We start from the raw sequence: 27,541 nt of genomic DNA, 5'->3' as shown, positions 1-27,541 counted from the left end.
CATAAGCTTTCGTGGACTACAGCCCACTTCTTCGGATGCATATAGAAGTCCACGAAAGCTTATGCTCTAATAAATTTGTTAGTCTCTAAGGTGCCACAAGTACTCCTGTTCTTCTTTTTGCGGATACAGACTAACACGGCTGCTACTCTGAAACCTGTCTCTATGAACAAGGAGTCTGGTGGCACTTTAAAGACTAACAGATTTATTTGGGCATAAGCTTTCGTGAGTAAAAACCTCACTTCTTCGGATGCATATAGGGATTTATTGTGTACATTATTGTACTTACTGAAAACGGGGAGGGAGGAGCATTAGTTTAAAAGAATGTCAGTTGATATGACATTTATACAAAGGATCAGATGAATACATATAAAGCAAATGTGGACTCAAATTAGCGTGAAGATGTGAAATGCTTATTTTTCATGAAATATTTTACACCAATGCATTTGTTGTTTTATAGCCCATACAGACCACTGCCACAAGCTTGTTCCCATTGTTCCATAAACTGTAACCATCAACACTGAAATTAACATGCTGTTTTAATAGAAACAACAAGGAGTCCGGTGGCACCTTAAAGACTAACAGATTTATTTGGGCATAAGCTTTCGTGGGTAAAAACCTCACTTCGTGAATTCTAAACTCTTCATGTTGCAGAAATGTGCTTGAATTCAAGGTGACTCAGCGCATGATGATGGCTAGTGCCTATACCCTTCACTTTGGCAAGGAGGGATGGTTTTTGGAGGCCTATGCCCTACTGTTTGGCAATGAAGTGAGACGTGCTGGCACGTTGGCTCTGTGGTGAGCTATAGGGGACTAGACCCTGCACTGTTGCTAGAGGGATGAGTTCTAGGGGGCAGAGTAAGGTTGTGGGGTCCGTTCCCTACGTTATTGCTATGGAGATCAGTGCTACACTCGTCCTATATTGGAGCCACGTGTCATGCGCACTCCCTCCCTCCAGCACGTAGCCTGTCCGGAGCACGCCGGGTGGGACGCTCTATCCTCCCAGCCGCTCTCTATGGCCTTTCCCCGTCTTGGCGCTCTAGCTGAGCTGCGCCCATAGAGGCGCTGCGGTGCCGTTGGCCGGCTTGGCCGGCGGCGGTTTGGCAGCGGAGCATTGTGGGAAGCAGAGGGAAATATGGCGGATGGCGAGGAGCCGTAAGTAGCTGTGTGTGTGTGGTTCCCCCTCTCCTCGGGGCTCGGTGGGCCCCGGGCTCCCTCCCCCCGGGCTCGGTAGCGCGAGACTGACCCTTCTTTTATTCTCTCTCTTTTAGGGAGAAGAAAAGAAGGAGGATAGAGGAGCTGCTGGCGGATGGGTTAGTGTGGGGCCGGGCTGCGGGGCCTAGTGCGGTGGCGGGGCCTGGGGCTGGGGGGTAGCGTAGGGCCGGGCTGCTGGGTTAGCGTCAGGCCTGCCTGGGGGGGCTAGTGCGGGGCCCGCCGGGCGGGGTAGGGCAGCTGCCGGCGGGTGGTTAGTGCGAGGCTGGGGAAAGTGGGGACTGGAGGAAGTTGGTTTAGTTTGGAAAAGAGAAGACTGAGAGGGGACATGATAGCAGTTTTCAGGTATCTAAACGGGTGTCATAAGGAGGAGGGAGAAAACTTGTTCACCTTAGCCTCTAAGGGTAGAACAAGAAGCAATGGGCGTAAACTGCAGCAAGGGAGGTCTAGGTTGGACATTAGGAAAAAGTTCCTAACTGTCAGGGTGGTTAAACCCTGGAATAAATTGCCGAGGGAGGTTGTGGAATCTCCATCTCTGGAGATATTTAAGAGTAGGTTAGATAAATGTCGATCAGGGATGGTCTAGACAATATTTGGTCCTGCCATGCGGGCAGGGGACTGGACTCGATGACCTCTCGAGGTCCCTTCCAGTCCTAGAATCTATGAAGTTGCTGTGGGATGAGTTAGTGCGAAGTCGGGTAGGGTGGAGCTGGCGGGTGCGGTGCTTGGGGGGCAGAAGGGTTAGTGTGGGGCAGTTACTGGCAGGTGAGTTATTGGAAGGGGTTGGGATCAGGATACTGGGGCTTTGGGAGCCTGCTGGGCCTGGTGTAGTGAACTAGAGTTGCGGGGACTGCAGGCCCAAGTTAGCTTCTGTGGGATGGGCTGGTGTGGGGTTGGGGGAACTGGAGCTGTGGGGTGGGAGGAAGCTGCTGTGGGGTGGGGCAGTGCGAGGCAGGCTGGCAGGAGGTGGAGCTATGGGATGGGTTAGTGTGGGCTCCTGGGTGTCAAGGGGCTTGGGAAATGGATTAGAGAAGAGGAATGTCCTGTGGAGAGGGGGCTGGTGCTTGGGGTGCTGGAAGCTTGGCATGAGTATGGCCTGGCAGTGCTGGGAGATGCTATGCTGCTGGGCAGAGGCAGTGGCTGTTTTGGCTGCTGAGAATTAAAGATCCAGGCTACAGAAGAGCTGCCTTTGCTTATTAAAACCCCAGACTCTATGCACCTCCCCTCACTCCCCAAAAAGTAACGTGTGGGAACCCTCAAGCTATATCCTTCCCTCTGCTTGCAACCCTCTCCCTAAAGATCACAAAACAGACCTAGCTACTTAGCCTGGGAGGTAGGCTCACAGGCATTGCATGTGTATGTTTGGGATGGGATCACAGAGGTTCTTGGGCATATTGGATGCATGCTGATGACAGGGCCCCTCAAAAGCATGGAGCTTTGGGAACTGGGAGGGAGAAGGAAAGAGTGTGGGACCTGGGATACCATAAGGACTGTGATACAGTGACAATTAAAATGACATTGAAAACTAAAAACGAGAAATTGAAACAGTTCATTGAAATACACTGTAAGATCCTTAATAAAAAATTAAGTACACAGAGCTAATACCATGGTGCTGTAAAAATGAATAAAAAACATCTCACTTCAAACAATAGATTTGGCAGGTCTCCAAAATGTCTAACTCAAAACCAAATCTTACTGCCTACAGTTAACTGTAAATTAAGAAAAATGTAGTCCTCTTCTCCCCACCCACCCCAAAAAAAGTACAGTTGGATAATGGATACATTTAGACTCTATGTAAAATGCACAGAAAATCAGTTCTTAATGCCACCAAGCACAGCTCTACGCTTATTTCCAGCAGAACTTTTAAATTACAGTACATAGGATACAGATTAATGTTTGTGGTGCAAATAAAATAAGTTAAAAACATCTATGAGATTTGCATTTCTTTAGTAACCATGCATGCTAAGAACCAGTGTACAACAGGAGGATCCATAGATCTAAGAGTCAGAGAGGGGAGTGTGAATTGTACATATTGCAGAAGAAAGTGAAACAAGTTTCAATTACAAAAGAGATTTTTGTGCTGTAGTACTTTTTATTAAGCCCTTCATAAATTAGTAACTGGTGTAACTTCATAGAATTAGATGATTTCAGCCCACTGTCTAAAAATAGTCAAAATATTGACAGCTTGTGAAATATTTAAACAAATCCAGTTTTAGGGTGGTTGGTTTTTTTTTAAAACACTTTATGTACTACAAGTTTTTGTTCCCAAATTATAGAAAGTCTTTTGCAGGGTTATAGCTAAATTTTAAAAAATGCATCAAATAAAATTACAATGGAGTTAACCCTATTTTCCATGTTTTGAATTTTGAAAAAAAGCTATGCAGTGTCTTTGCCGCTATAGCTAGGGTTCCCTCTTTTTTGGCAAGTGAGGAGGAGGGAGACAAATAAATCCTAGCAATTACTGAATTAATCTTATATTGCATGAGAAATATAAACAACATTTGTACTAGAAAACAAACTACATTTCTTGCATATTCAAAGTTGGGTGTGCATGCTCAAGACTGCAAAACTATTTTTTAATTTACATAGCTCTTGCTAACACTGAACAGTAATTGTAGAGGCTGAGTTGAACTAAATTTTTAAATAGGAGATGTGTTCTTTCAGGGAAAGATTATTTGTTCCGTGTATAGATTAATTTAAAAGAGACAAGTGATCTTAAATTAAAAGCAATATTGAAGTGAGTATGCCGGTTCTGAAGTATTCCAAGAAGATATTTTGAGATGTAAAATTAATTTAATTATGAACTACTAAAAGTGACCTGCAAAGGGAGGAAAAATGGGTTATGGTCTTTTTTTACTTTATGATGTAAAAGTATTCCTTAAAGCTTAAAAGAAAATTAACAATACACCTCTACCTCGATATAACGCTGTCCTCGGGAGCCAAAAAATCTTACCGCGTTATATCGAACTTGCTTTGATCCGCCACAGTGCGCAGCCCTGCCCCTCCGGAGCACTGCTTTACCTCGTTATATCTGAATTCATGTTGTATCGGGTCACGTTATATCGGGTAGAGGTGTACAAATAATTTTAAAAATACTTATATTAGAATTTCAGATTGTCTGCCCTGGAATACCCTATGCTTAACTCTCAAATAGGTGCAATGAAAGTGGCACCTCGTTAATTGAGAAGAAATTACTTTTAGTCTGACAGTTGGCATTTTTGTTAATGCCTTTTTAAAATGCATGGAAGGAAAACTATTAACACTCCACCCCTGCTAAGTGCTAAGAGTGCCTAATATGCCTATCTGACTTATCTAAGAAGTCCGACAAAGAAAAGGAATACAGGAATTGACATTCCTGATATTTCGAAGGAAAAAAACTCCTTCGGGCATTCTTTGTACATCAGACAACAAAAGAGCACGCTCACTTTTTCTTTCCAGGTCACCTTTAGCTGATTGTAGGTAATTAGCCAGATTATTTTCAAGTGTCTATTTGTCTTTGACTTTGGTGTGTAGTTAATGGCATTACTCTGTTGTTTCAAAATTACTATCTAGCTGCCACAGTCCTGCAGACGTTTACACATGTGCTTAATCAGAACTGGATTAAAGTTAACAGATGTGGACATGTTTTCAGGATTAGACCATAGTTTGGTTTTCTTTTAGCACAACTGATGGAAAACAAGCTGTAGAGGTGTGGCATTTTCTTTACTGATTTTGCAGCTGAATTTACTATGTTCTGTGCAGAATGGCTGTTGATGGTGGGTGTGGGGACACTGGAGACTGGGAAGGTCGCTGGAACCATGTAAAGAAGTTCCTCGAGCGATCTGGACCATTCACACACCCTGATTTCGAGCCAGGCACTCAAGTGAGAAACATTTATTTTAAATAAAAATGTTTGTAGTGTTGTGTTGCAAACTAATGTGAACACATTTATTGGTGTACCATCCAGCAATGCAAGATAACTAAAAATGCATATTTGTGTTTAAAGTGAATCAATTGAATCGTATGATTTTAGAATAAAGTACAGTGTTGTAAATAGACTTCTATATTTTTACACTTCATTATCAGCTACAAGCTTTCTCAGTAATATGTACATAAATTGTATAGTGCATGAGGGCTATTTCCTGAAGTTCCAACTGGAAAATAGTAACTTTCTACTGGTTTTAAATAATTTTGGGTGCAGTAAGGAATTATCTCCCAGATAAACAAGGAATTAAGCTAAACGTAAGTAGTCACAGTACAGTAGAACCTCAGAGTTACGAACACCCCGGGAATGAAGGTTGATCATAACTCTGACGTGTTCGTAACTCTGAACAAAATGTTATGGTTCTTTCAAAAGTTTACAACTGAATATTGACTTAATACAGCTTTGAAACTTTAAAATGCAGAAGAAAAAGGCTGCTTTTAGCCATCTTAATTTAAATGAAACAAGCACAGAAACAGTTTCATTACCTTGTCAAATCCTTTTTTAGTTTCCCTTTATTTTTTGGTAGTTTGTTTAATGCAGTACTGTATTTATGGTTTTTTTGTTTGTTTGTTTTGTTTTTTGTCGTCTCTGCTGCTGCCTGATTGTGTACTTCCAGTTCCAAATGAGATGTATGGTTCTGGTCAGTTCGTAACTCTGGTGTTCGGAATTCCTGAGGTTCTACTGTATTGGGAAGGGAGGATGTTTTTAATGGGAATGAGCAAAACTCCATAATATTTGAAGGTGGGATAACTATTTGAACTGTTGCTATGAGTTCATGTGTCACACTCATGTCAATTCTGATATGTATAAGGTAGCCTTGGCAATTACAAAAAATTAAGAAGTAAATAGCAAAATAAGTGAGTCCTTTGATTTACTCTGTATCCCTCCTACTTTTTTCTTTATGAACAGTTTCCTAGTTCCTTTTCACCTGATCATTTCTCGTTGTTTTTCTTACATTGATTTTTCACTCTTTAAAAATTCTTATTTCTTACCCTTTTTCTTCCTTTTCCTGCTTTCCATTTTTTATTCTGGATTCTTAACCTGTGCTTGGTCGTCTATATTTTAAATGCACTCTAGCTTTATGTTAAAAAACAAAACAAAAACTTTTCTCTAGGTTTTTTTTTGTGTTTTTTTGTTTTTCATTTATTTTTGTTTCTCTCTCTCCTTTTTTCAGTGCGTTTCATTTATTTATTCTTGTTTGTTATCAAGAATATTTGTTTTATTCCTTTTTATCTTTAGTGTACTGTTCCATCAGTTTCCAGTTCAAGCTAAAGATCTGGTAGAATAGTCCACAGAGAGCAATTATCCAGTGCTGCAAGTATTTCACTACTCTTTAGGCCAGCAATATTTTCTGTGTCTGGGTTTAGTTTCATTTTGTATTGTGTGGCAGCAAACTTTTCAGTGGGAGAAAGGCACCCTAATATCTTCAAATAAATTATTTTGTGTCTGAAAGGGAAGATGGTGGGCTTATTTCACAAGCAAAATAAAATAGGAAAAAGAAGGAAATATTGAAATCAGCAGACATCTTTTACTAAAGTTAGTCAAGGTATAAGAATTGTGTGGACCGAACAACTGGTAAAGTCCAAGATCAAAGAAAAGTTCATTAGGTGCTTAGAAGTTGTAAGTTAATCATACGTTTTGTAATGCAATGGGGATATCTTAGTTTTCTCCTATTCAACATATTAATATCCTTTTTCATTCTTTACAGCCTCTCGACTTTTTGTTAAACACATGTAAAGTTCTAGTTATTGGAGCAGGAGGATTAGGATGTGAACTCCTGAAAAATCTGGTAATTACTTTGATTTTCCTCTTTTTCTTGGAATCCTACTCCTTTCCTCAGGAGATTATTCATTCACTTTAATTGTTTTTGTTCTCTGTCATCTCATCTTTGTGTGCAAGTGTTTGCAAGATGGTAGCTTACGTGTTGTCCTGCCAGTTTCGTTGTTCTGAAAAGCCTATTTCAGGGATCAGAAGAGGAGCTGTAGTTTCAAGTTAATCTCAGATAAAATTCACTGTAGCAAGTGAAATAGTCAGCTGATATAAAACACAGTTTAAGTATGTTAAATAAATACTGATGGTTCAATTTAAAATCTAACTTAATTTTCTTTAGACTTTTGGATGAACTTAAAGTGACAACTGAGCATCATCCAGTGAAACAAGATGAACATGCAGCACTCAGATAGCCACTGTTAAATTCTCACTTGCTACTGCTGCCTAAGAACACATGCTTTTACTTTAAAAATATAGATTTTGATTTCTGTTTAATTAGTACTTTGAATACAGCATTATTAGAGTTAATACATATAATATGGTGTTCATTTTTGGATATCAAATAATAAATGTTTCATATGTGCGCGGATATTGAATATTATTCCTATAAGAAATTGGAGGACAGGGTTCTTTGTCAGATTCTTCAGGTTTTACCTATTCTGCTTGATAGTTGCTCATTTTTCAGAGGCCATGTTGCAGCCAGTATCCTTTCTGGTTTATGGGACTGAACTGAAATCTTCTTGGAACCCATAATTATGGCAGGAGGGTCGCTGTTCAGTAACACAAAGCATTTTCTTGCTCTGAGGTAGTGTGCTTGTCTCCATAGCATTTCAATTCTTTTTACTGCAATTCAGACAAGTCTTCTGCGTGATAGTGTCAGGGCACTATCATTAAACTATTAGATCAGCCCCACAGTAATTTTGTAGACATTATTGTGCTTTAATACCATTTGTCATTACTGAGGATGGGCTGGCCTAGCAACAGGATTGGGCAGATACTCAGTGGCAGAGAGATTAAGCCTGCTGAGTTGTCAAATAATGTGGTGATTTTGCACTGCTGGTTGTACTTCAGTGTTGACTATAAGTTCTTCATGGTTATTGTCAGCTGTGATTTGAGCACAGACATGGAAAGCCCCCATCTGCATTTATCTTAACTCAGAAATGGTTGTTAACTCCATTGAAATTGCAAATACTTTTAACTTTCTGCCTGAACATTTTAGAACCATGTAGGTGAGGGATAAAGTAGATTAAGATAGTTCTGCAGAGTTTACTCTTTTGCAAAGTCTGACCTTATTTAAAAAAATTCTGTCCCCTGTGGTTGTGCAGGTACCATTCACACTGTAAATCGGCATATTACCATCTTCCTTGTGCTGCAGTCAGATGGGCTAAAACAAAACAACACCAACTAAGTGTGAATGTCTCCTTCATCTTAATAGTGTTCTAAATTCAAAAAGTTTTTTGACCATTTCTAATGTATTTAACCCAGTTTTTCCAAATACCAGTTTTTGTAGTAAGTATTTTAACCATTAAATGACTGCACTTAAATTCAAATTTATTACTTACATTAAATGTATGTAATATGCATTATAATGTCCTGTGACTTATCACATAAGCATTACAACATTAATATTTTAGATACTTTCTCATCGTACTCTTCCAAAACCAATTTTAAAGTGAACTGTCCCTAAAGCATGAAGAGTTAGGCTATGTCTACACTAGAGACCTTACAGCGGCCCAGTTGTATTGCTGCAGCTGCGCTGCTGTAAGGTCTCCCATGTAATGCTCTATGCTGATGGGAGACAGCTCTCCCGTCAGCATCATTAAACCCGAGTGGCAGTAGCTATGTTGGTGCTTCTGTCAGTAAAACTTACATTGGTCAGGGGTAGGTTTTTTCACCCTAGACTGACAAAAGTGCTAGTGTAGACATAGCCAGGGTATTCTGTAGTACTAAGGCTATCTCTGTGACATCTTGCACTTTTTTATTAGTCTAACACAGGGGTAGGCAACATGTGCCGAAGGCGACATGCAAGTTGATTTTCAGTGGCACTCACACTGCCCGGGTCCTGGCCACCGGTCCATGGGGCTCTGCATTTTAATTTAATTTTAAATGAATGTTCTTAAACATTTTAAAAACCTTATTTACTTTACATACAACAATAGGTTCGTTATATATTATAGACTTATAGAAAGAGACCTTCTAAAAACATTAAACTGTATTACTGGCACACGAAACCTTAAATTAGAGTGAATAAATGAAGACTTGGCACACCACTTTTGAAAGGTTGCCGACCCCTGGTCTAACACTAGAATTTTTATTGCAGGGGAAAAAGTCAACAGGTTCCATGTTATTTATGTCCATTTGCCAATCTGTGTATGGAGTTGAACACATTTATAGATTCCTTCAGATGCTGGCTTTTTATGAACCCGTTAGCACTTGGAATGTTTTATTGACGAGCTATAAATATCTCACTTCCTCTTATAAGCTTTACTTTACTTCCACAGGCATTGTCTGGTTTTAGACAAATCCATGTTATTGACATGGATACTATAGATGTTTCTAATCTGAATAGGCAATTTTTGTTTCGGTAAGTGATATTTTCATAATTTAAATATTCTTAGATTTCTAAGCAAAAGGCATATGTATTAGATTGTGTGTCTGTTTAGTCCAGTAGAATGTCATCAACGTTGCTAACTAACTTTTCATATCAAGGGAATGCTCATTCTTAACTAAACCGGGAGCCCGATTCTGTACTGCCTTGCACCTTTTGTAGTGTCTTGCACCTATGCAAAGTGAATCTAAAATTCTTACCTTTCTGATTTGATAGTGTTTTACAACCAGATTGAACTCAATTTTCACAGGTTTCAATGGCTACAAAAGATGCAAGACAGTGAGTGGAGATTAGAGTCCCTCATCTCTTAAAATATATTGGTTTATATATGCCAGATGATAATTATTGTAAATATTAGCCTCTATAGCAAACATCTTAATCTTGCCAATTGACAATATTGAATGCTTTCTTAAATACCTTTTTGCAGGCATAGATAAATGTTGAATACTATTTTAAAAAGTATAAAAGTTATTGTTTGGAAGTGTGCTGTCAAGAAAATCCCAACATCCTCTATACATAAAAGTAAATTACTAGAACATGTCCTGTAGAAAACAGTCTTGAATTGGTTGAGGGAGAGACTGGAGCACCTAGGTAGGGAAGTCTTCCTTCTCTAATTTCTATGAAGAAATCTGGTGGCTTTCCAAGATTAAAAAATAAAATAAAATCTAATCAATTATGGCCATAGCTGGCATGGTAGAAAATATAGAAAACGTTAATGAGTATAGTGCCTAGAGATTTGCAGTGAGATTCTCAAATTAATTGTACAATTTGCTGAACAAAGTTCTGGTTGAAATATTGTTGTAGTCTTGATCAATGTCTACAGCAAATTAAATGTAACAAATTAAGTTAGCTTTTCTAAATATCTCAGAACCAAGATCTATCCTCGTGTTTTGTCAGTTCTAGAGAGAGAGAGAGAGAAGCTTTCAAGCTTACACAGATGTCTTCTTCAGGTCAAGGAAATGTACTCAGGCTGCCATAGCTAAATACAAGGTGGAACAGATTGTTTAGCATAAGTAGTGAACACTTCAAGGGACCATTCAAGGTCAAGTGGCCCATTAAGACCCCTCCAGTCATGGGGGGAAATACATTTTGTTAGTTCTGTCCTCAGTTGCTTTTGGTGGGCGTTGCATATGATGAATTGAGAGTAGACTTTGACCCCAGACTCCTGGTTTAATACCTTCTTAAATTTTAAATTGAAATCAATTGTATTGTTAAACAGCATACAAAAAGGAGTTTCCTATTGGTTACAAGTATGTGCTTTTCTTTTTTTAATTTAACAGAATAAAGCTGTTAATAAGTAATACATAAGTATCAATTAATTCACTGATGCCTAAGGTAATGGAATAAGTATTACTATAGAAGAATTTATACATATTAAAGTATCAGCTTCACAAGTAACACTTTCCTTCCTAATAAAATAAAATATCCACCAGTTTTTCAAATATTTTGTATCAGCAGCTGTTATGAAGATCTTTAAATGTGTTTAGTCTCATATCTGAAGCTTATAAGTAAAAACCATTTAACGAATGACAGGAATACGCCATAATAGTATCTGTTGTTAGATTCTCCTACAGTAATATTTCTCATGTGTAAATCATTTGTAAGACGTGAATTCTCAAAGGTTAATGATTTGCTGTTAGAATAAGAATTTTAAAAGCTCCCCCCCCCTTTTTTTTTTTGCAGTCCCAAAGATGTTGGACGACCTAAAGCAGAGGTTGCAGCAGAATTTCTAAACAACCGAATTCCTAGTTGTGCTGTTGTACCGTATCCTTTTAGAGAAATAATAGCCATTGAAGTTAATTGTGTTTTTAAGATTGCTGTAGGTGATCAGGCGATTTAATTTTAAAGAATCTAACTTCACTTCTTTTCATTTGTTCAAAAAGTAACTTACTAATTGGACTGATGGCTTAGGTTCTTTCCCACTGTGGCATTATCTTGTAGAACAGCAGAAGTGTGCATAGGCACAGAATTAGTTTTTGTTGTATGTATTATGTTATTCCTTGCAGTATGTAGTAAGAATCTGTGATACATATAAACCTATTTATCAACTAGAATGAAATATGTTTGAAAAATTTAAAAGGAGCATTACCAGCATGGAACCTCCTGGGCCCACCAGTTATAGATAGATAGCCATATGTGTTGTGTTACACCCGCACCTAACTATAGCCTTGTGCACTGTGGTCAGGGTGTGTAAAGGGACACACCTCTACCCACCATTCAGTTTCTTCTGATCTAAATAGGCAGCAAGCTGAAACTTGGCAGCATCAATTGTTACTCTCACCGGCCTCCTTTTTGGAAAGCTTAATGTTTTCTCCAATATTTTCATTATTCAAGTTAAGGTAGTTGAGTCTTTTCTGTGTTGCCGTGGACCTTTTTAGACTACGGCTGCTCTTGGCACTGTGACCAGCACTGCACCAGCATTGACTATTGGACCTAAAGTGATGTCATCTCTGGCGTCCAGCCTGTCTCTGTGTGCCACAGTTTTATTCACGGTCTGATTTGTCTTATACAGACTCTTGTCTCCTCTTTTTATCTATCTTCTTTGGTTTTCAACAGGGAATTCTCCCCTGCTCCCTTTTTCATGTATCCCTTACCGTGGTAGGACTCCCAATTCAACCTCATTGCTGTCTGAGGTCTGCTCCAGGTTCCCTTCCTTTCACAGCTCTCCTATGCACTTAAGCTCAGATCATGCTCCTCATCACCTTGAGGAATATGAGGGTGAAGAGACTAGACAGCACTCTCCAGAGGGGCTACTATTGTCTTCATAGCCGATGATTTTATGGTCCTAATTTCAGTCCAAAAATTTCCAGGAATTGTGAGGCTTCTGATCACTACTTTAATATAAATATGAATAGGGTACTATATAAAGCAGGGGTGGGCAAACTTTTTGGCCCGAGGGCCACATCGGGGTTACGCAACTGTATGGAGGGCCCGGTAGGGAAGGCTGTGCCTCCCCAAACAGCCTGCCCCCTCCCACTTCCCGCCCCTTGCCTGCTCCCCTCAGAACTCCCAACCCATCCAACCCCCACCCACCCCCCGCTCCTTATCCCCTGACTGCCCCCTCCTGGGACCCCCGCCCCCTATCCAACCTCCCTGACAGCTCCTCCCCCTCCCCCCCCCCCAGGACTCCCGCCCCCTATCCAACCGCCCTCTGTTCCTTGTCACCTGACCACCACCACCCCACCCGAGACCCCGCCCCTAACTGCCCCCCGGGATCCCACCCCCTTATCCAACCCCCCCTGCTCCCTGTCCCGACTGCCCTCCCGACCCCTATCCACATCCCTGCCCCCAACAGGCCCCCCGGGACTCTCACTCCCAGCCCTCCCTGTTCCCCATCCCTTGACCACCCCCCCAGAACCTCCACCCCATCCAACCGCCCCCTCCTCCCTGACTGCCCCCAGGATCCCCCACTCCCTTACCCAACCCGTTCCCCGCCCCCTTACCAGCAGCAGGAGCTTGCAGCCGCGACACCTTGCCAGAACCAGCTGCGCTCCCCATGCTGCCCAGCGGGAGCGGCGGGCCAAAGCGTAGCCCGCATGGCTGCCAGGGAGGGGCCGGGGACTAGGCTCCGTGGCCGGGAGCTCAGGGGCCAGGCGGCCAGCCCACGGGCCGTAGTTTGCCCACATCTGATATAAAGTGATAATGATACATCATTAAAAGAGTTTACTGATTTACTGATTTTGTGTTTAACCTATATTTGGTTATAATACTATAAAAGTACTAATTACCATAATATAATTCCTTTACTGCATATACATTCAGACATTTTAAAAAAATTCAGGATATGGATGAAACTTTCTATCGACGTAAGTAGCATGTGCAAATATACAAATTCTCCACTTGTGCTTTGGGAAAGCACCGTAGTTGTTGATGGTTGCCATTTTTTGGTTAAGTCAGTGTTCGCTTTTTATTGTTTGTTTCGAGTGAGCAGAAAATACTATTCACTTAAAGACAGAACTTTTAAAGTGAAACTTTCTTATAAATTACATAGCATAGCTGAGTTAACTTCATTCCTGTTGTGTGAATAAAAGGTATTGATTATTTAAAGGAAAATACACTGAAATTTTAAATAACATTTTTTCTTCTAGAATTTCATATTATTGTATGTGGTCTGGACTCTATAATTGCAAGAAGATGGATAAATGGCATGCTGGTAAAGACTTTATTTTAATCTTTCTAAAGTTAATCATTATCATTGGAGTATAGATAGCTAAATTTAAATAGCTTTATGCAAAATAGCATTAGTATGGAACAAAGGGTGTTAAAATAGAATTGTGAAACTGGTTAAGATAATTGTAAAGACATGTTTTCCATTATATTTCATATTTGAGTATATTTTCATTTTGATGTATGACGTTAAACCTCTAACTCCTTGTGAATCAGGATGAAATGTATACCACTCTATTACATTTTGGGAAAAATGTCAGTTTACATGTAAACTATAAATGGATTTTAATGCCACTGAAGCCAGCTCATCCTTTTTTCTTGAGTGGCTTACATGTAACGAGTTCCAGTTCCTGCTGGACAGCTATCTGTATCACAAAATCCACCAGTATAATTGGCACTAGTTTGGCCCTTTTTTTGCATTCTGAAAGGCCAAGGGTTAAATAAGCTTGGAGACTTAACTCTCTTTTCACACCTAGAACTGGTCCCTGTAGGCTAGAGTTGAGATACAGTGACAGGCAGCATGGAGAAGTTTGCCTTGCTGCTGCCTGTGCTAATGTGTTCTGTGAATAAACAGAGTTCTGTCTTCCAGGCTGTCAATCCAACGCTTTTAGTGAGCATTACATTCACTTCAAAACAAATAAAAGCAGGATCTAATTTTAAACTGATATAAATCAGGGAATTCAGGTTAAACTGTTTTTCCGTTACTACTCACCACTTTATTCCTTGGTGTTGGTGTTTATTCATTGACTCAGTGGGATGAGTTAAAGATAGAGCTGCCTCTATTTCTTTGAATTTTCTTGCTCCTGTGAGTTTTTTATATTTATCTTGTATTACTTTGGATCTTATTCTTAAATTCTTTAAAAAAACAGCAAAACCTTCTGACACTTTATTTTGGGGACTATGCACTTAATAGTACATGAGTGAGACAACTGTGATTTTTCCAATGGCATTTTAGTGGTACCAGGTAAAAATAATACACTAAGGGCACATCCTGCTCTTTGTAAACATGACTTATCACAGTTGTGTAGAGCAAGCAGGATTTGGTCCCAAAAAGCTAATTATTTTTAGTATGGGACTTTCTTGAGTTAAGATAATACTCTGACAGGAGGCAGCAAGGTCTAGTGGACTTGAGCATGGGACTGGGAACCAAGGTTTCCTAAATTTCAGTCCTGCCTCTACAACTGACTTGCTGTGTAACATTTTGATAACTCACTTAATCTCTCCAGGCCTCAGAACAAATTATGGCACTTGGCAAATGTATAAGAGTGTGTCTTCAGCCACACCCCTTAGAATTTAGCAAACTATCCCAGTACGAGTCTAATAGCACCATCTCCAGTACATTATATGAGCCTTTAACAGCACCATTTCATTGCATGTGTAAACCTGAGATGTTTACACCTGCACTAGTTAATCAGTCCTCCCAACACAATTCCATAGTGCTCTTGCTCATCCTTCAGTGATCTCTCTAGACAAAGACTCCTTGGCATTTGTGTCCCATGCTCAGTGCATACCATGGCAATCCTACATGAAGTTTTATACCTGTATATAATGTTCTACAATCACCTGCCATAACAAAACATGAACTTTGTAATCATTCACTTCTATGCAATCACTGTGTTCTTGTGCTAGCTTCTGCATTTGGTTCGGAAATACCTTTAGCAACAGTTGTCCTATGATTGTGCAGCTGAGCCAAATGTGTTAGGGCTGTTCTCAATATCTGGAGTGATGAGGGGATCCATTCTGAGCTGATTCTCATTCCAGGGCACTTTTGTTTATGCCACATGTCACAGCATCTGGTCAAGCTTGGAATAAGGCATAATGCAAAGCAGTACTGGGATAAAATTAAGAGCGTGAAAGTGTAGTTCATTTGGATCCAGAACAACACACGAATGTCTATGGAAGGAAGGCAAACCTTTCCCCATCTACAACATGTTAAAACATAGCCTTGGGCCAAGACATTCACTGAGCCTCCCATGTCATTGGACAATAGAGAGGCATCCTGGTGGGGCAGGAGAAGTGAATTGATCAGCAGAAATTGGACTGGCAGGTCATGAACCTGGACTTTATGGATCTGCTGTTGTAGATCCCAGCTAACAGTGTTGGAATAGAGGAAGGAGCAGACTCTCCAGGTAAGGTGTAGTGTTTGTTTATAACTTAACTGTATGCTTGAGTTGAGAGAAATGAGGTCCATATGTTAGTGATTCATTGCTGTTGTGTGGACAGATGCTGCGGCCATTGAGGCTGGAAGTCTTCACTCTTTCCACATCCATGGGGAGCAAGTGAGCAGAGTATTGAGCCCCTCCTACGAGTGCTGTTTGGCCAAAAGATCGATATTTTTCTTCCCCCACAAAATGTGATGGCGCATGCTGCCCTTCACAATCCCCTCCCCCACCATCATTCTCGTAGCCAGATCCTGCCTTTCTATTCTTTCTACTGGTAGAGAGACAAGTTGGTTGAGGTAATATCTTTTATTGGACCAAGTATTTGGGTTAATAAGATATTACCTCACCTACCTTGTCTCTCTAATATCCTGGGACCAACATGGCTACAACAACTCCATCTTATGTTGTCAGATTGGCGACCTTTAAGCATAGAAATTCCAGTGACCCCATGCTTCCCGTTGAGTACTGTGCCCCATATAATAGCACTAAAGCAGCATGAAAAAGATATTAAAATGTAAAAGTTTCAAATACCCATTGATGGTATTAAAGCCAAATCCACTTACTGTACTTTGTAGCTAGTAGACATCAGTGACCTGAGTGGATCAGTCGAATCTCTGTCCAATAGGACTAAATCATGTAACTAGTGCTGATAACAGTTTATTTTAGCTACAGTCTTTCTCCAGTCTCTGGGTGTTAGTCGTGAAATGCTTGGTTGTTGACTCCTGTAGCTCAGCAATGAGGTTGTTAGCAAACTAGCCTTTCATGACCCCTCCCTAAACCAGGGTCTCGGCACTGATAACTTGAAAAACTAATCCAAATTGTATTGAGGTAACCTAGGGCCTTTGATTTCAGGATATACAGAACCACAGTATTCACCAGTGTATTTAACAGTAAATGTGTGTAAGACCTTGTGCTAAACTGAACACCCCCTTATTCTCCTCGCAAAAGTTACCTCTATTCTTGCAAAAAGGACACTTATTTCAAATTTTAGTTCTCCCTATTTTAGTGGTGGGCAGCTGCCAGTGAGACAGATTAAGATTAAGAGAAATTAAATATCCCTGTTAACCCTGCTGCTTTTCATTCCCCCCCCCCCCAAAAGTTGCTATTAGAATGGGGAGGAGACAGCATATGTTAGCAAGAACAAAGGAGTGTAATGTTAAGATCAGATCAACAACTTTCATAAGAAGAGATCAAGTATTGATAGCTTCCCTGAGTTACAGAGGGAAGCTTGATTGCTGGAGCCCAAGAAGAGGAGATGACAGAAGAAGTGAGCTTGACAAATTTAGCTGTTTATTGAGAACAGCTTAGAGTGTGGAAATCTGACAGTGTAGGAGCTGAAGGATCAGAGACTACAAAACTATATGGAACATGAAAAGAAAATAAGCTGGCTGGAGATAGCATTCCATGGCAGTGCAGCAGATGATGGGGAATAGGGTGAGCCTTTTTAAAAAATGAATGCCTGACATTCTCAGCCTGACTGTGTCTACGACCAGGCTTGTTCCAGCAGAGATCCCTCTAGCAGTGATGCCTTCATGAGTGTTCCCCTTGCCCTGGAATACCTACTCTTTCTCACTTCCTGGCTTGCCTTCCAACAGGACAGCTGTGACAGCCTAGTCCTCAGCCAATCTCCAGCATCACCGTCTGTAGTTCTATTACCTGCCCACTTCCTTCTTCCCACCCCCTATTTGTTGTTGTGATGTCTGACCTTGGGCACTGTGAAGACACATGATTGTTGTGTTTCCCCTTGCACATGTTCAGTTTTTTATAGTTGAATAAAACTTGTTTTAAAATATATATTGTGTGAGATGATTTTGTTTCATGTACAAGTGATTTAGTGGAGTTGTATCCTCTCTCAAGCTCACCATCAAAAAGTATTGATTAACTGTTACTAGTGTAAGAAGTAAATTGACTGTGATTATAACGATCAGCATTGTCATTCCCATTTGCTTCACTTGCAAAATACTAGCGGAGGGCATCCCTAATATTAGCATGTTGCTTACTGGCAGCGTTTGTGATATCCTTAACCAAAGCATCTGGATCTGGCTGGTGAAATGCCAAATCTGCATCTGCCTGCTCTGTCCACTCACTAGTGAACATTTCCCTTTTGCTTTCATAAATGCAAAATAAGTGAGCAGATGACCTTATCAGTAGCAGTGTAATTTCTCTTCAGAAGGTGTCTCCATCTTGCCTTAAGGCTGCAGCCGTTCTGGCTTTGCTGAACCAACTAGTTGAAGTAACACCTGTCACTATGTAGTAATCATGGGGCAGACACAATTACGGTATATGGTGTAGGGCGAAAAGAGTGCATTTTTGTACATTCCAGAGCAATCTAGAATTCTTGACAATTAGCTCAATCATGTATTTTGTCAGGCCAGCCTAACGCTGAACAGTATGTTTGTATGATCCACCAGGGCTTGTGTTCCCACGAGGCCAGTAGATTTTTTCAGTCAATATCTACATTGCTTGAGTGAGCACAGAATGGTGCCATCTACAGCTCTAATGCAGTTAGTGAAAGCTAGCTCAAGAAATAATTTTGGGGGACATTTATGTTGATCACATTCCTCTGTAAAACTGATCTTCTGTGATACACACCTCCAGCACACAGGCCCCCTTTTGTGGGCTTTCCAAATCCCACGTGTCCCAGTGAGCAATGGTTGCCCACAGTTGTCGGCTTCCACAAGGAAAGTGGATTTCTCTTTGAGTGGATTAGAACTTGTGTGTTGGTATGAGTTCTTGTGAGAGAGAGAAACACACACACAAGTCTCCTTCATTAGAGGTGTTCTAGCCACTGTTCCTCATCGCTGGTTTCTTGCACAAGCCTGTTTCACAAGTGATTAGACATGTGATGGTCCAAAAATATTTCTCGGTCAATAAAAGATGGCAGCCACCTGAGCTAGGCATGAATGTGGATGCAATGTCCTGAGAAAGCCAAGAATTCTTGCACAAATGTCTGAAACTGATTTTGCCACTACGAATACCACTCCTGAAAATGTCCATGTCGTCTGAGAGGATACAGAGTTTACATATGTGATTCTTGCATGTATTTAACGGCTTCAGCAGGATTCTTGAATAGATGCGGACATTGTACTGTTGATGGATGTTTGGCTTGTGAGGAGTTGGAAAATAGGGAGCTGAGCAACAAGTAGTCAACTGATAAAATTGAATTATGTGAATTTGCAGTGTGTTCTTCGATGTCTGCAGTATAGACTTCTAAGCAGAGTGTGGTTCCTTGTAAACAAAGGTGACAAAACTGGAACTGTTGTAGGTGAAAGCCTGTTTGTGTCCATAGTTGTAGCTATTTTCTTTATTAAACACCACTTGCTTAAAAAGGCCTGTGATTCTATGGATCTTGACAGTAACGGAGAGAATTCAGTGTGTGGGCATACTATACTTACTTAATCAAATCCGATTGAATTGTGAACACACACTGAACTCTTTCAGAAACAAACAATACTGGAAATGCTTAGCTGTTATGTTTCATCTTGAAATGGCTCAGTCACCTACCATATGTCAGCTTTCTGTGTCTGTTTCCTCATCTGTACGATAGGGTGATAAGTTATGTACCTACCTCCACATATGTTTTGGGAGGTTGGGCTGGCTAATGTTTTATTGCGCTTTGCAGATGTAAAGTGCTAAGTATTTAGGCATAATACAGTTTATGGGACTTATAAGGAAGGAATCTTGGTCTGCATATTCCCTTGATGTCTGTACAATATACAGTACATACTGTGCAATATTTATATCTAAGCATAAATAACAGGCTAGTTTGTATTTTGGTCATATATAATGGTGGGTGAATTATTTTTTTTTATTTTTTATTTCTGCAGGTTTAATAACATTGCTGTTCTACTTGACTGTAGGAACAACATTCGATGAGAAATTAATTTGAGGTTTAAGTCTTGTGTATCTAATAACAAATATGAAAGTGGGAGGATGTATAGATTATTATAATTACAATACCGAATATTTTTTAGCATGCCATGTTGTATTATATCTTTAAGTAATAGATGATTTCAAAGGAACTTTTTGGATCTGGTATAATTTTTTATGCAACTTGTACAAACTTGTAATTTTAACAGATGTCATTTTTAAACTATGAAGATGGCATGTTAGATCCAAGTTCCATCATACCTTTGATAGATGGAGGAACAGAAGGCTTTAAAGGAAACGCTCGTGTGATTATTCCTGGAATGACAGCTTGTATTGAATGCACACTTGAACTTTATCCACCTCAGGTAACTAAAATCATTGATTTTTTTTTCCTCTGTGTGTTCCATTTCTGCCACTTCTCCATTCTCTCCTCTCCCTCACAGAATATATGTTAAATCATTTTATGATCTTTCCTCATCAGATCAATTTCCCCATGTGTACTATTGCATCTATGCCCAGGCTGCCAGAACATTGTATTGAATATGTCAGGATATTGCAATGGCCCAAGGAACATCCTTTTGGAGGTAATCAATGCACTGCATTTTATTTTATTTTATTTTAAATCAATGATCTGATGTGACTTTTAAATAATCAAAACACTTGCTGCAAAGTAAGAGGTGTAAAATCATACTTTAATTCAGTAAACAGTTTGTTTTAATTTTGCACTTTATCTTACCAACAACCACTGGCCTAACTTCACTCTTGGATTAAAATCCTGTGTGTCGGTTTTCAGCCTGAAGCAAATATTTTACAACTGCATTAGAAAGAAAACAATAGACTGATCATGTTGAATAAACAGTTATTGATCTCTTGTTTATCACACGTTGCTTATTCTCTTTTTTACTAATCCACAACTGCCATCAGCAGAAAAAAGAACAGACATGATTGTTAGAAGCCAGTAATGAAACTGTCTATTGCTAATGTAGAAATACACAGATGTATAATTTCGGACTGAATGTCTGTTGTGTGAATGGTTCCATTGAGAAAGGCCCTTTTATTATGCTGAATAATTGATATGTACTGATTCATGTTATGGTAGCTTGTTATGGTTTTCACTGCTTATTACAGTAATAATAAACTTAGTTTGTGACAGTGGTTTACTGACTTTGAATGGTTATTTAGATTATTTTAATGAGTTTAATACTATATCACTGTCAAAGTATCTCATAATTTTTAAAACTGGCTTTTATTTGCCATTCATAATAAACCCTTGAAAGCTTAAATATTTTTTCTGAACTTTTGTTTCCCTTGTGTAGACCTATAACTTTGCTGCTATGTTTGATTATGATTGCTGATATTTGCGTACTTCTTGAGGGGGGGAAAAAAAAGTATTGAGACTTTCAGGGGATGTGAAGAGAGATGCAAATCTTGCAAAGTCCATGTAATTATTTAAGAAAAAAAGTAGTTCTAATATTTGGTCTAATAATCTTAACATCGCCCTTAAAAATATATGGTCTCAACTCTTGAGAACGTGCAGGGTTTTTTTTCCCCCCAGCAACAAAACTGTACATTTAAAGTTAGTTATACTTAAAAATTAATATTGGGGAGTATGAAAATGCACACTTAAGGTTAGTTAACATTAACTCTGCCCCTTGGCTGCTATCCCCAAAATAAACAAAAATCAGATAATCTTCATGTAATGCCCATTATTGAGAAGCAATCTAATGTAACTACCCGACGTTTGTTAATAGACTGATTATTATACCTTTTCTCTTTTAAGCTAAATGATAGATATTTCTAGCTTAATAACGTTTTAATCCTGGAAGTTTCCTTTAGGAGTTTAAAAAGGCATTGAGCAAATCTCAAATATTAAACTCTCCAGAACTTGTTAGCTTTGGAGGGATCTTCCTTTTTTTCCCTGGCGGGAATTGGCCATATAGAATGGACTGTATTGGAGAGATTTCTCTCCAGGCCAGTAAATGGATTCCTTATCCTCCCCAGACCAGCTCCCTCTTCCCACATAGGTTTTTTTCCCCTTTCTGTTCACTCCAGCCTTCCCTGTTCTATTCTTCCCCCACCCCACAATATAGTTCCCTGCCCATGACTCCCCTATGCACCCTGTCATGGCCTCCATGTCATGACCTTGCAGATTCTATAAATTATGCATCAGGGCTCATAAAATGTATGGAAATCAGTTTTAATAACTAAATTGTTTTGCCAACACCATCTCCAAAACCGTGCTAATTCTCACCAAGACTACTGGATTAAAACAAATATAGAATTTGTAGACAAAAAAAGTAGATGTTGAAGAGCCATTATGAATTTAGATAAATGTGTCTGTATATCTTTAATTTTCCTGTAGAGAGTGTTCCTTTGGATGGAGATGACCCTGATCATATACAATGGATTTACCAACAATCTTTAGAAAGAGCATCACAGTTCAATATTAAGGGTGTTACATACAGACTTACTCAAGGTAAGAGAGAGCAGTAGTTGGCATTTCGTTGAGTGTGTGTGGACAGTAACCTCTTGCAAATGGCAACAATAAATACCAAGAAAAATACCAAGGTACTTCAACAGCATTTAGATACAACAGTGATAGACGCTATAGAAATGCACAATATAGGAAAGTGTGTAAAGTGATTTAGGGTATAAAGTGCTGCAGTCAAAACAACCACAAATTTTGGCTAACATAGTCCTTTATATGGGGAAACTATTTTGGAAAAGGCTTAATGCTGTATGTTTTGTCTTTGTAGGGGTTGTTAAGCGGATCATTCCAGCTGTAGCTTCTACAAATGCAGTCATTGCAGGTACAGTAATGCCGAAAGGAAAATCTTTGGCTTTCATTAGAAGGTTCCCAGGCATCTGAGTACAAGTTTCCCTTACTTTGCCCATCCATTTGGGGTAGTGAGCTTTTTCATGAGGTAGCAGTTAAGGACTAGAGGGTGAGAGTGGGTAGTGTAGGGGTTTTCTAGTTAGCTAACTTTTCCTTTTATTATCCCATTTTCTCTACATGGCAGCTACACATGATCTTGCATAATTCTGAGTACTTTCTGTGACTTGAGAGTAAGCAAAAGTTTTGGAGGTTGCACTGACACCTCAAAAATGTAGAGATAAAAAGTACAGTGCAGATCTCCAAGACTGTCTCAGATGACTACCAAGTCCACCACATATTAGTGTGTAGTACTACCAGCTAAGTCTCTGAGAAACCTTTCAATTGGTTCAATCAATTTCGATTGTGTGGTTGTGTATATTTTGAGATTGAGAACAAAGCAACTGTTTTTTTTCTTTTTCCAGCTGTATGCGCCACTGAAGTTTTTAAAATAGCAACAAGGTAATTTGTTGTTTTTAATATAAATATTTTCAACAAACTTATTTGTATAAACACTAACACATTTCTCATTGCAGTGCATACATTCCTCTTAATAACTACTTGGTGTTCAATGATGTAGATGGATTATACACATATACATTTGAAGCTGAAAGAAAGGTTAGTCCTATTACAGAAGAACCTCTTGGGCTGGCTGGGTTGTTTCCTGATTTTTATAGCACCTGTTGCAATAGTAGCTACTTACTTATTTGCTGAACTTAAAATTCAATTCTGGTCCCCACCATGTAGTATCTAAATATCTCCCAAGTTCTGTATAAAAATAGAAGTAACAGTATGTCTGACTTCTTTCCCATGGAGGAGTAGCCTGATGAGTATACAGGATATTTTTGGGGCGAGGGTTGGCCTTGTAGGCAGTGATGTGCTAGATCCACAGAGAGCAGCTAGACTATTCAGCTTTCAAGGGGAATAAATGAAGGTCAGTTGCTGATCTGGGGGTACATCAGATGTCTGGGGTATGGCAAGTGTACTAGACAACCCATCTGAAGAAGTGAGGTTCTTGCCCACGAAAGCTTATGCTCCCAATACTTCTGTTAGTCTTAAAGGTGCCACAGGACCCTCTGTTGCTTTAGACAACCCTGGGCACTGTGCTGTTACTGTGGGAAGAAATCTTTCCATTGGTCCTCCAGATGTTACTGTGCTGGTGCCAAGCAGCCAGGCAACAACTGCATTAGAAAGAGGAGCATTTGATAGTTGGGGTAGGCCTAGGATCCACCTATCACACACCAAATTACCAATGCCCATCATAAAATAAATACAAAATACTGATGCTTTATTTAAGAAATATTTATATCTGTTGGGCCAAAATTTCTCAGTGACTGGGGGAAGAAGTTCCACATGCAGGAAGTATTCTCCACCAGCTATTTGTGTTAGCGTTGTTGCTGCATCCAGTGTTTAAAGTAGCAATCCCTGTCTAGAAAGGTGAGCCAGGTGACTAAATCCCTAACTCTGGCAATTGCTTTTGCTAATATAGCTGGAGGAAAACAGTTGCTGAACCTGGAAAGCAGGATCAAGGAAATATTAACCCTCTGACATCAAGAATCATAATTCACAGAACAAAGTACATAGCCTTAAGGACACAACAGCAACTGTTGGCATTAAGAGGTTAGGACAACATAGTTAATTCAGTAACATACAGGATTAACCCTAAACTTGAAACCAAACAGAATACAGATTGACTGTACCTTTTTATATGTATTGTTGTATGTTAGTGACTAACAACCTGATTCAAAGCCCTTTGAAGTTGATGAAAAGGTTCCCATTGACTTCACAGAGTATTGGATTGGGTACTTAATCTTCACAGAAGTATTAATTTTGCTAGATCCACGCGTTTATAAATTTTGCAAATAATTGTAATAGCGAAGATCTACATTTTACATCATTACTGGTACTGATATAAGTATATTTGAAAAAGTCTATTAGTATAAGCTTTATTACTACACTTTTTTTTTTTGGTAGGAGAATTGTCCTGCCTGCAGCCAACTCCCTCAAAATATAGAGTTCCCTCCATCAGCAAAACTGCAGGAGGTCTTGGATTATTTGACAAATAATGCTTCATTGTAAGTGTGCAACTATTCTGATTTCTTTGATTAGTTTTTAGAAATTTGAAGTTTGCAGCATGTTAAAATTTGATTTTTCAAACTGCATTTTATCCTGATAGCTCTCATATTTTACTTTCATGTTTTTCATACAGGCAAATGAAATCTCCAGCAATCACAGCAACTGTGTATGGGGGGAATAAAACACTCTATTTACAGGTGATCAGTACTTGCTTGCTTTTGCTTAGTTAACTCATTTTCATTTAAGTTTGGCTTGGTTTAATTTAAAAAAAATGTTTTATTTTACAGACGGTAGCTTCAATTGAAGAACGAACAAGGCCAAATCTTTCTAAGACACTGAAAGGTATTGCCTAATTGAGTCACGCAGAATATCAAGACATACATATAAATCAGAGATATGATTACTCAGTTTTAGTGCTGTTTTGTTTAATGCCTCTGTAGAACATATTGCACATTTTGCAATAATAGGAGCACTTTAAGCAACAAATCTTTAAAATTACATATAAATTAAATAAAATTAGTATCTGATGAAGTCATTTTAAGATATGTGCAAATATGCAGATTGTTGGATTGTCATAAAACGAATGGATTTGATTTATTTGTATCTGGGATTATTATTCTAGGGACCGAATGGCTAGGTAGCAGTTCTGCTGAAGACCTAGGGGTCACAGTGGACGAGAAGCTGGATATGAGTCAACAGTGTGCTCTTGTTGCCAAGAAGGCTAACGGCATTTTGGGCTGTATAAGTAGGGGCATTGCCAGCAGATCGAGGAACGTGATCGTTCCCCTTTATTCGACATTGGTGAGGCCTCATCTGGAATACTGTGTCCAGTTTTGGGCCCCACACTACAAGAAGGATGTGGAAAAATTGGAAAGAGTCCAGCGGAGGGCAACAAAAATGATTAGGGGTCTGGAGCACATGACTTATGAGGAGAGGCTGAGAGAACTGGGATTGTTTAGTCTCCAGACGAGAAGAATGAGGGGGGATTTGATAGCAGCCTTCAACTACCTGAAGGGGGGTTCCAAAGAGGATGGAGCTTGGCTGTTCTCAGTGGTGGCAGATGACAGAACAAGGAGCAATGGTCTCAAGTTGCGGTGGGGGAGGTCCAGGTTGGATATCAGGAAAAACTATTTCACTAGGAGGGTGGTGAAACACTGGAATGCGTTACCTAGGGAGGTGGTGGAGTCTCCTTCCTTGGAGGTTTTTAAGGCCCGGCTTGACAAAGCCCTGGCTGGGATGATTTAGCTGGGAATTGGTCCTGCTTTGAGCAGGGGGTTGGACTAGATGACCTCTTGAGGTCCCTTCCAACTCTGATATTCTATGATTCTATGATTCCCCATTCCTCTCTCCTAATTGGGATTTTTTTGGAGGAGGAACTGTAAGAATTACCTACTACAGAACAGGATTTTCAATGTAGTTATCTGTCTGCTTCTATGGAAAGAAAAACTAAATTGCAGAAGACGGAGGAAGTAGAGAATTTTTCTCGGTTACCCCCTTTCCTTACATTCCCTCCACTCTTCCTGTTCTGCTGCTCTTCATTTTCTATTCTCTTCTAATTCACAAACATGGATACTATAAACCTGTAAGAGGGTAATAACCCACCTCCTCACTCACTAATTCCTGCAGTAGAATATGGTTAACTCCTTTTCATACAGTCAGCCTTGTCGTTAAAATTATTTTGGAGATGAGCACTAACTCCTTTAATAGCATTCATTATTTGGGCAGATGTCATTAGAAAAAAATATTTGAGTCAGCAAAGGATGCTGGGAAACTTACATTTTCCTTGTTGTTGACAAATATCTTCTGCTAGTCATCTTCTTGGTTGAATTAACACTGAGGTTGTTATAGCTAATGAATTACATATAACTGAATTCTGATAGTGTTGTTTAAGCCTTTGTAGAACTGTAACTCAGTTTTAATTTTTTTTTTTTTTAATTGAGCATAGATCTATTGCATACAACTTTTTTTTTTTTTTTTTTTCTCCTATTTCAGAGTTGGGGCTCGTGGATGGTCAGGAACTTGCAGTTGCTGATGTAACAACACCACAGACGATGTTGTTCAAGCTTCATTTTACTACTTAATTTAAGCCTCATTAATCTTCACATACAGTGAGAGAATTCTGCACACCATGTAAAACATGTTGTGCTCTATGTGGATGTTCAGAGTAACCTAAAATGTCCCTTTTAAGTACTAGCCTTGCTGGAAGTTAGATTATCCCAGGTGAATCACTCTTACTTTAGAACTGTCCTTAGAAGCCAATATTTGGTGGATGGTATTTGTATAAATACTCATTAATGTACAGAACTTGATGTATAGTGATAATTTTTTTCGGTTTATGTGTTGATGTTAAAATAATGCCAACACTCCTTCCTACACTTGGACATTTTATGGTGGTCAAAGGAGTTGTTCTCTGCTTGCATTTGAACACCCATATCTACAAAAGAATATCCTTTAAGGAGAACCATGATGATTTTAAATTAAATTTTAGAACCCATATACATTTGCTGAATCTTATATTAAAACCTGTGGGCAGTAGAGTAAAATAAGCATTGTATGTTTCCTCCTTTATTTAATATTCATTTTTATTGACCTGGTAAACAGATATTAAGTATTGCAGAGGGTTAAATCACTTTGTTTACAAAATATGGAAAGACAATGTAATTAAATTAAATGAACATCTGTGCATGAAAACAAAGTATTTTTCATGTTTATATTTGCAGTGAATTAGCGGTTACTATGCACAATAGTTCAATCAAAAGCCCACTGATGTTCAGGATTGGTGAGTTATGTTTGGTTATCATTGATGCTCTCAAGGTATTTATTAATAAAAATATAAAGATAAA

At 39.3% G+C, this 27,541-nt stretch overlaps 1 protein-coding gene across 5 annotated transcripts; it reads left to right on the top strand.

Moving 5' to 3' along the window:
- Nucleotides 1-1,005: 1,005 nt before the first annotated feature.
- UBA3 (ubiquitin like modifier activating enzyme 3) lies at nt 1,006-27,541 on the top strand. Of its 5 annotated transcripts, none has more exons than XM_005297802.5 (18): nt 1,036-1,152; nt 1,269-1,310; nt 4,951-5,071; nt 6,882-6,962; nt 9,445-9,527; nt 11,235-11,315; nt 13,314-13,357; nt 13,640-13,704; nt 19,960-20,115; nt 20,232-20,334; nt 22,113-22,226; nt 22,507-22,560; nt 23,048-23,084; nt 23,159-23,240; nt 24,597-24,697; nt 24,832-24,895; nt 24,986-25,040; nt 26,691-27,541. In XM_005297802.5, exons 1-18 carry the CDS (start codon nt 1,133-1,135, stop codon nt 26,777-26,779), a joined length of 1,392 nt encoding a protein of 463 aa, XP_005297859.1. In that variant the 5' UTR covers nt 1,036-1,132; the 3' UTR covers nt 26,780-27,541. The 5 variants fall into 5 exon arrangements, with proteins under 5 accessions (XP_005297861.1, XP_005297859.1, XP_065406791.1 ...); XM_065550719.1 differs by having other exon boundaries at nt 1,039-1,152; nt 4,927-5,071; XM_005297804.4 differs by lacking the exon at nt 1,269-1,310 and having other exon boundaries at nt 1,006-1,152.

Source organism: Chrysemys picta, chromosome 7, assembly GCF_011386835.1.
Source record: "Chrysemys picta bellii isolate R12L10 chromosome 7, ASM1138683v2, whole genome shotgun sequence".
NCBI classification, from domain to species: Eukaryota; Metazoa; Chordata; order Testudines; family Emydidae; genus Chrysemys; species Chrysemys picta.
This window is presented reverse-complemented; position numbering and strand designations above follow the sequence as displayed.

Bases quoted from the DNA above. Each gene is read 5' to 3' on its own strand.
- UBA3 (XM_005297802.5), top strand. From the start codon at position 1,133: ATGGCGGATGGCGAGGAGCC. The intron at 11,316-13,313 runs GTATCCTTTTAG...ATATACATTCAG, and splicing joins CCTAGTTGTGCTGTTGTACC to ACATTTTAAAAAAATTCAGG. The intron at 25,041-26,690 runs GTATTGCCTAAT...CTCCTATTTCAG, and splicing joins TCTTTCTAAGACACTGAAAG to AGTTGGGGCTCGTGGATGGT.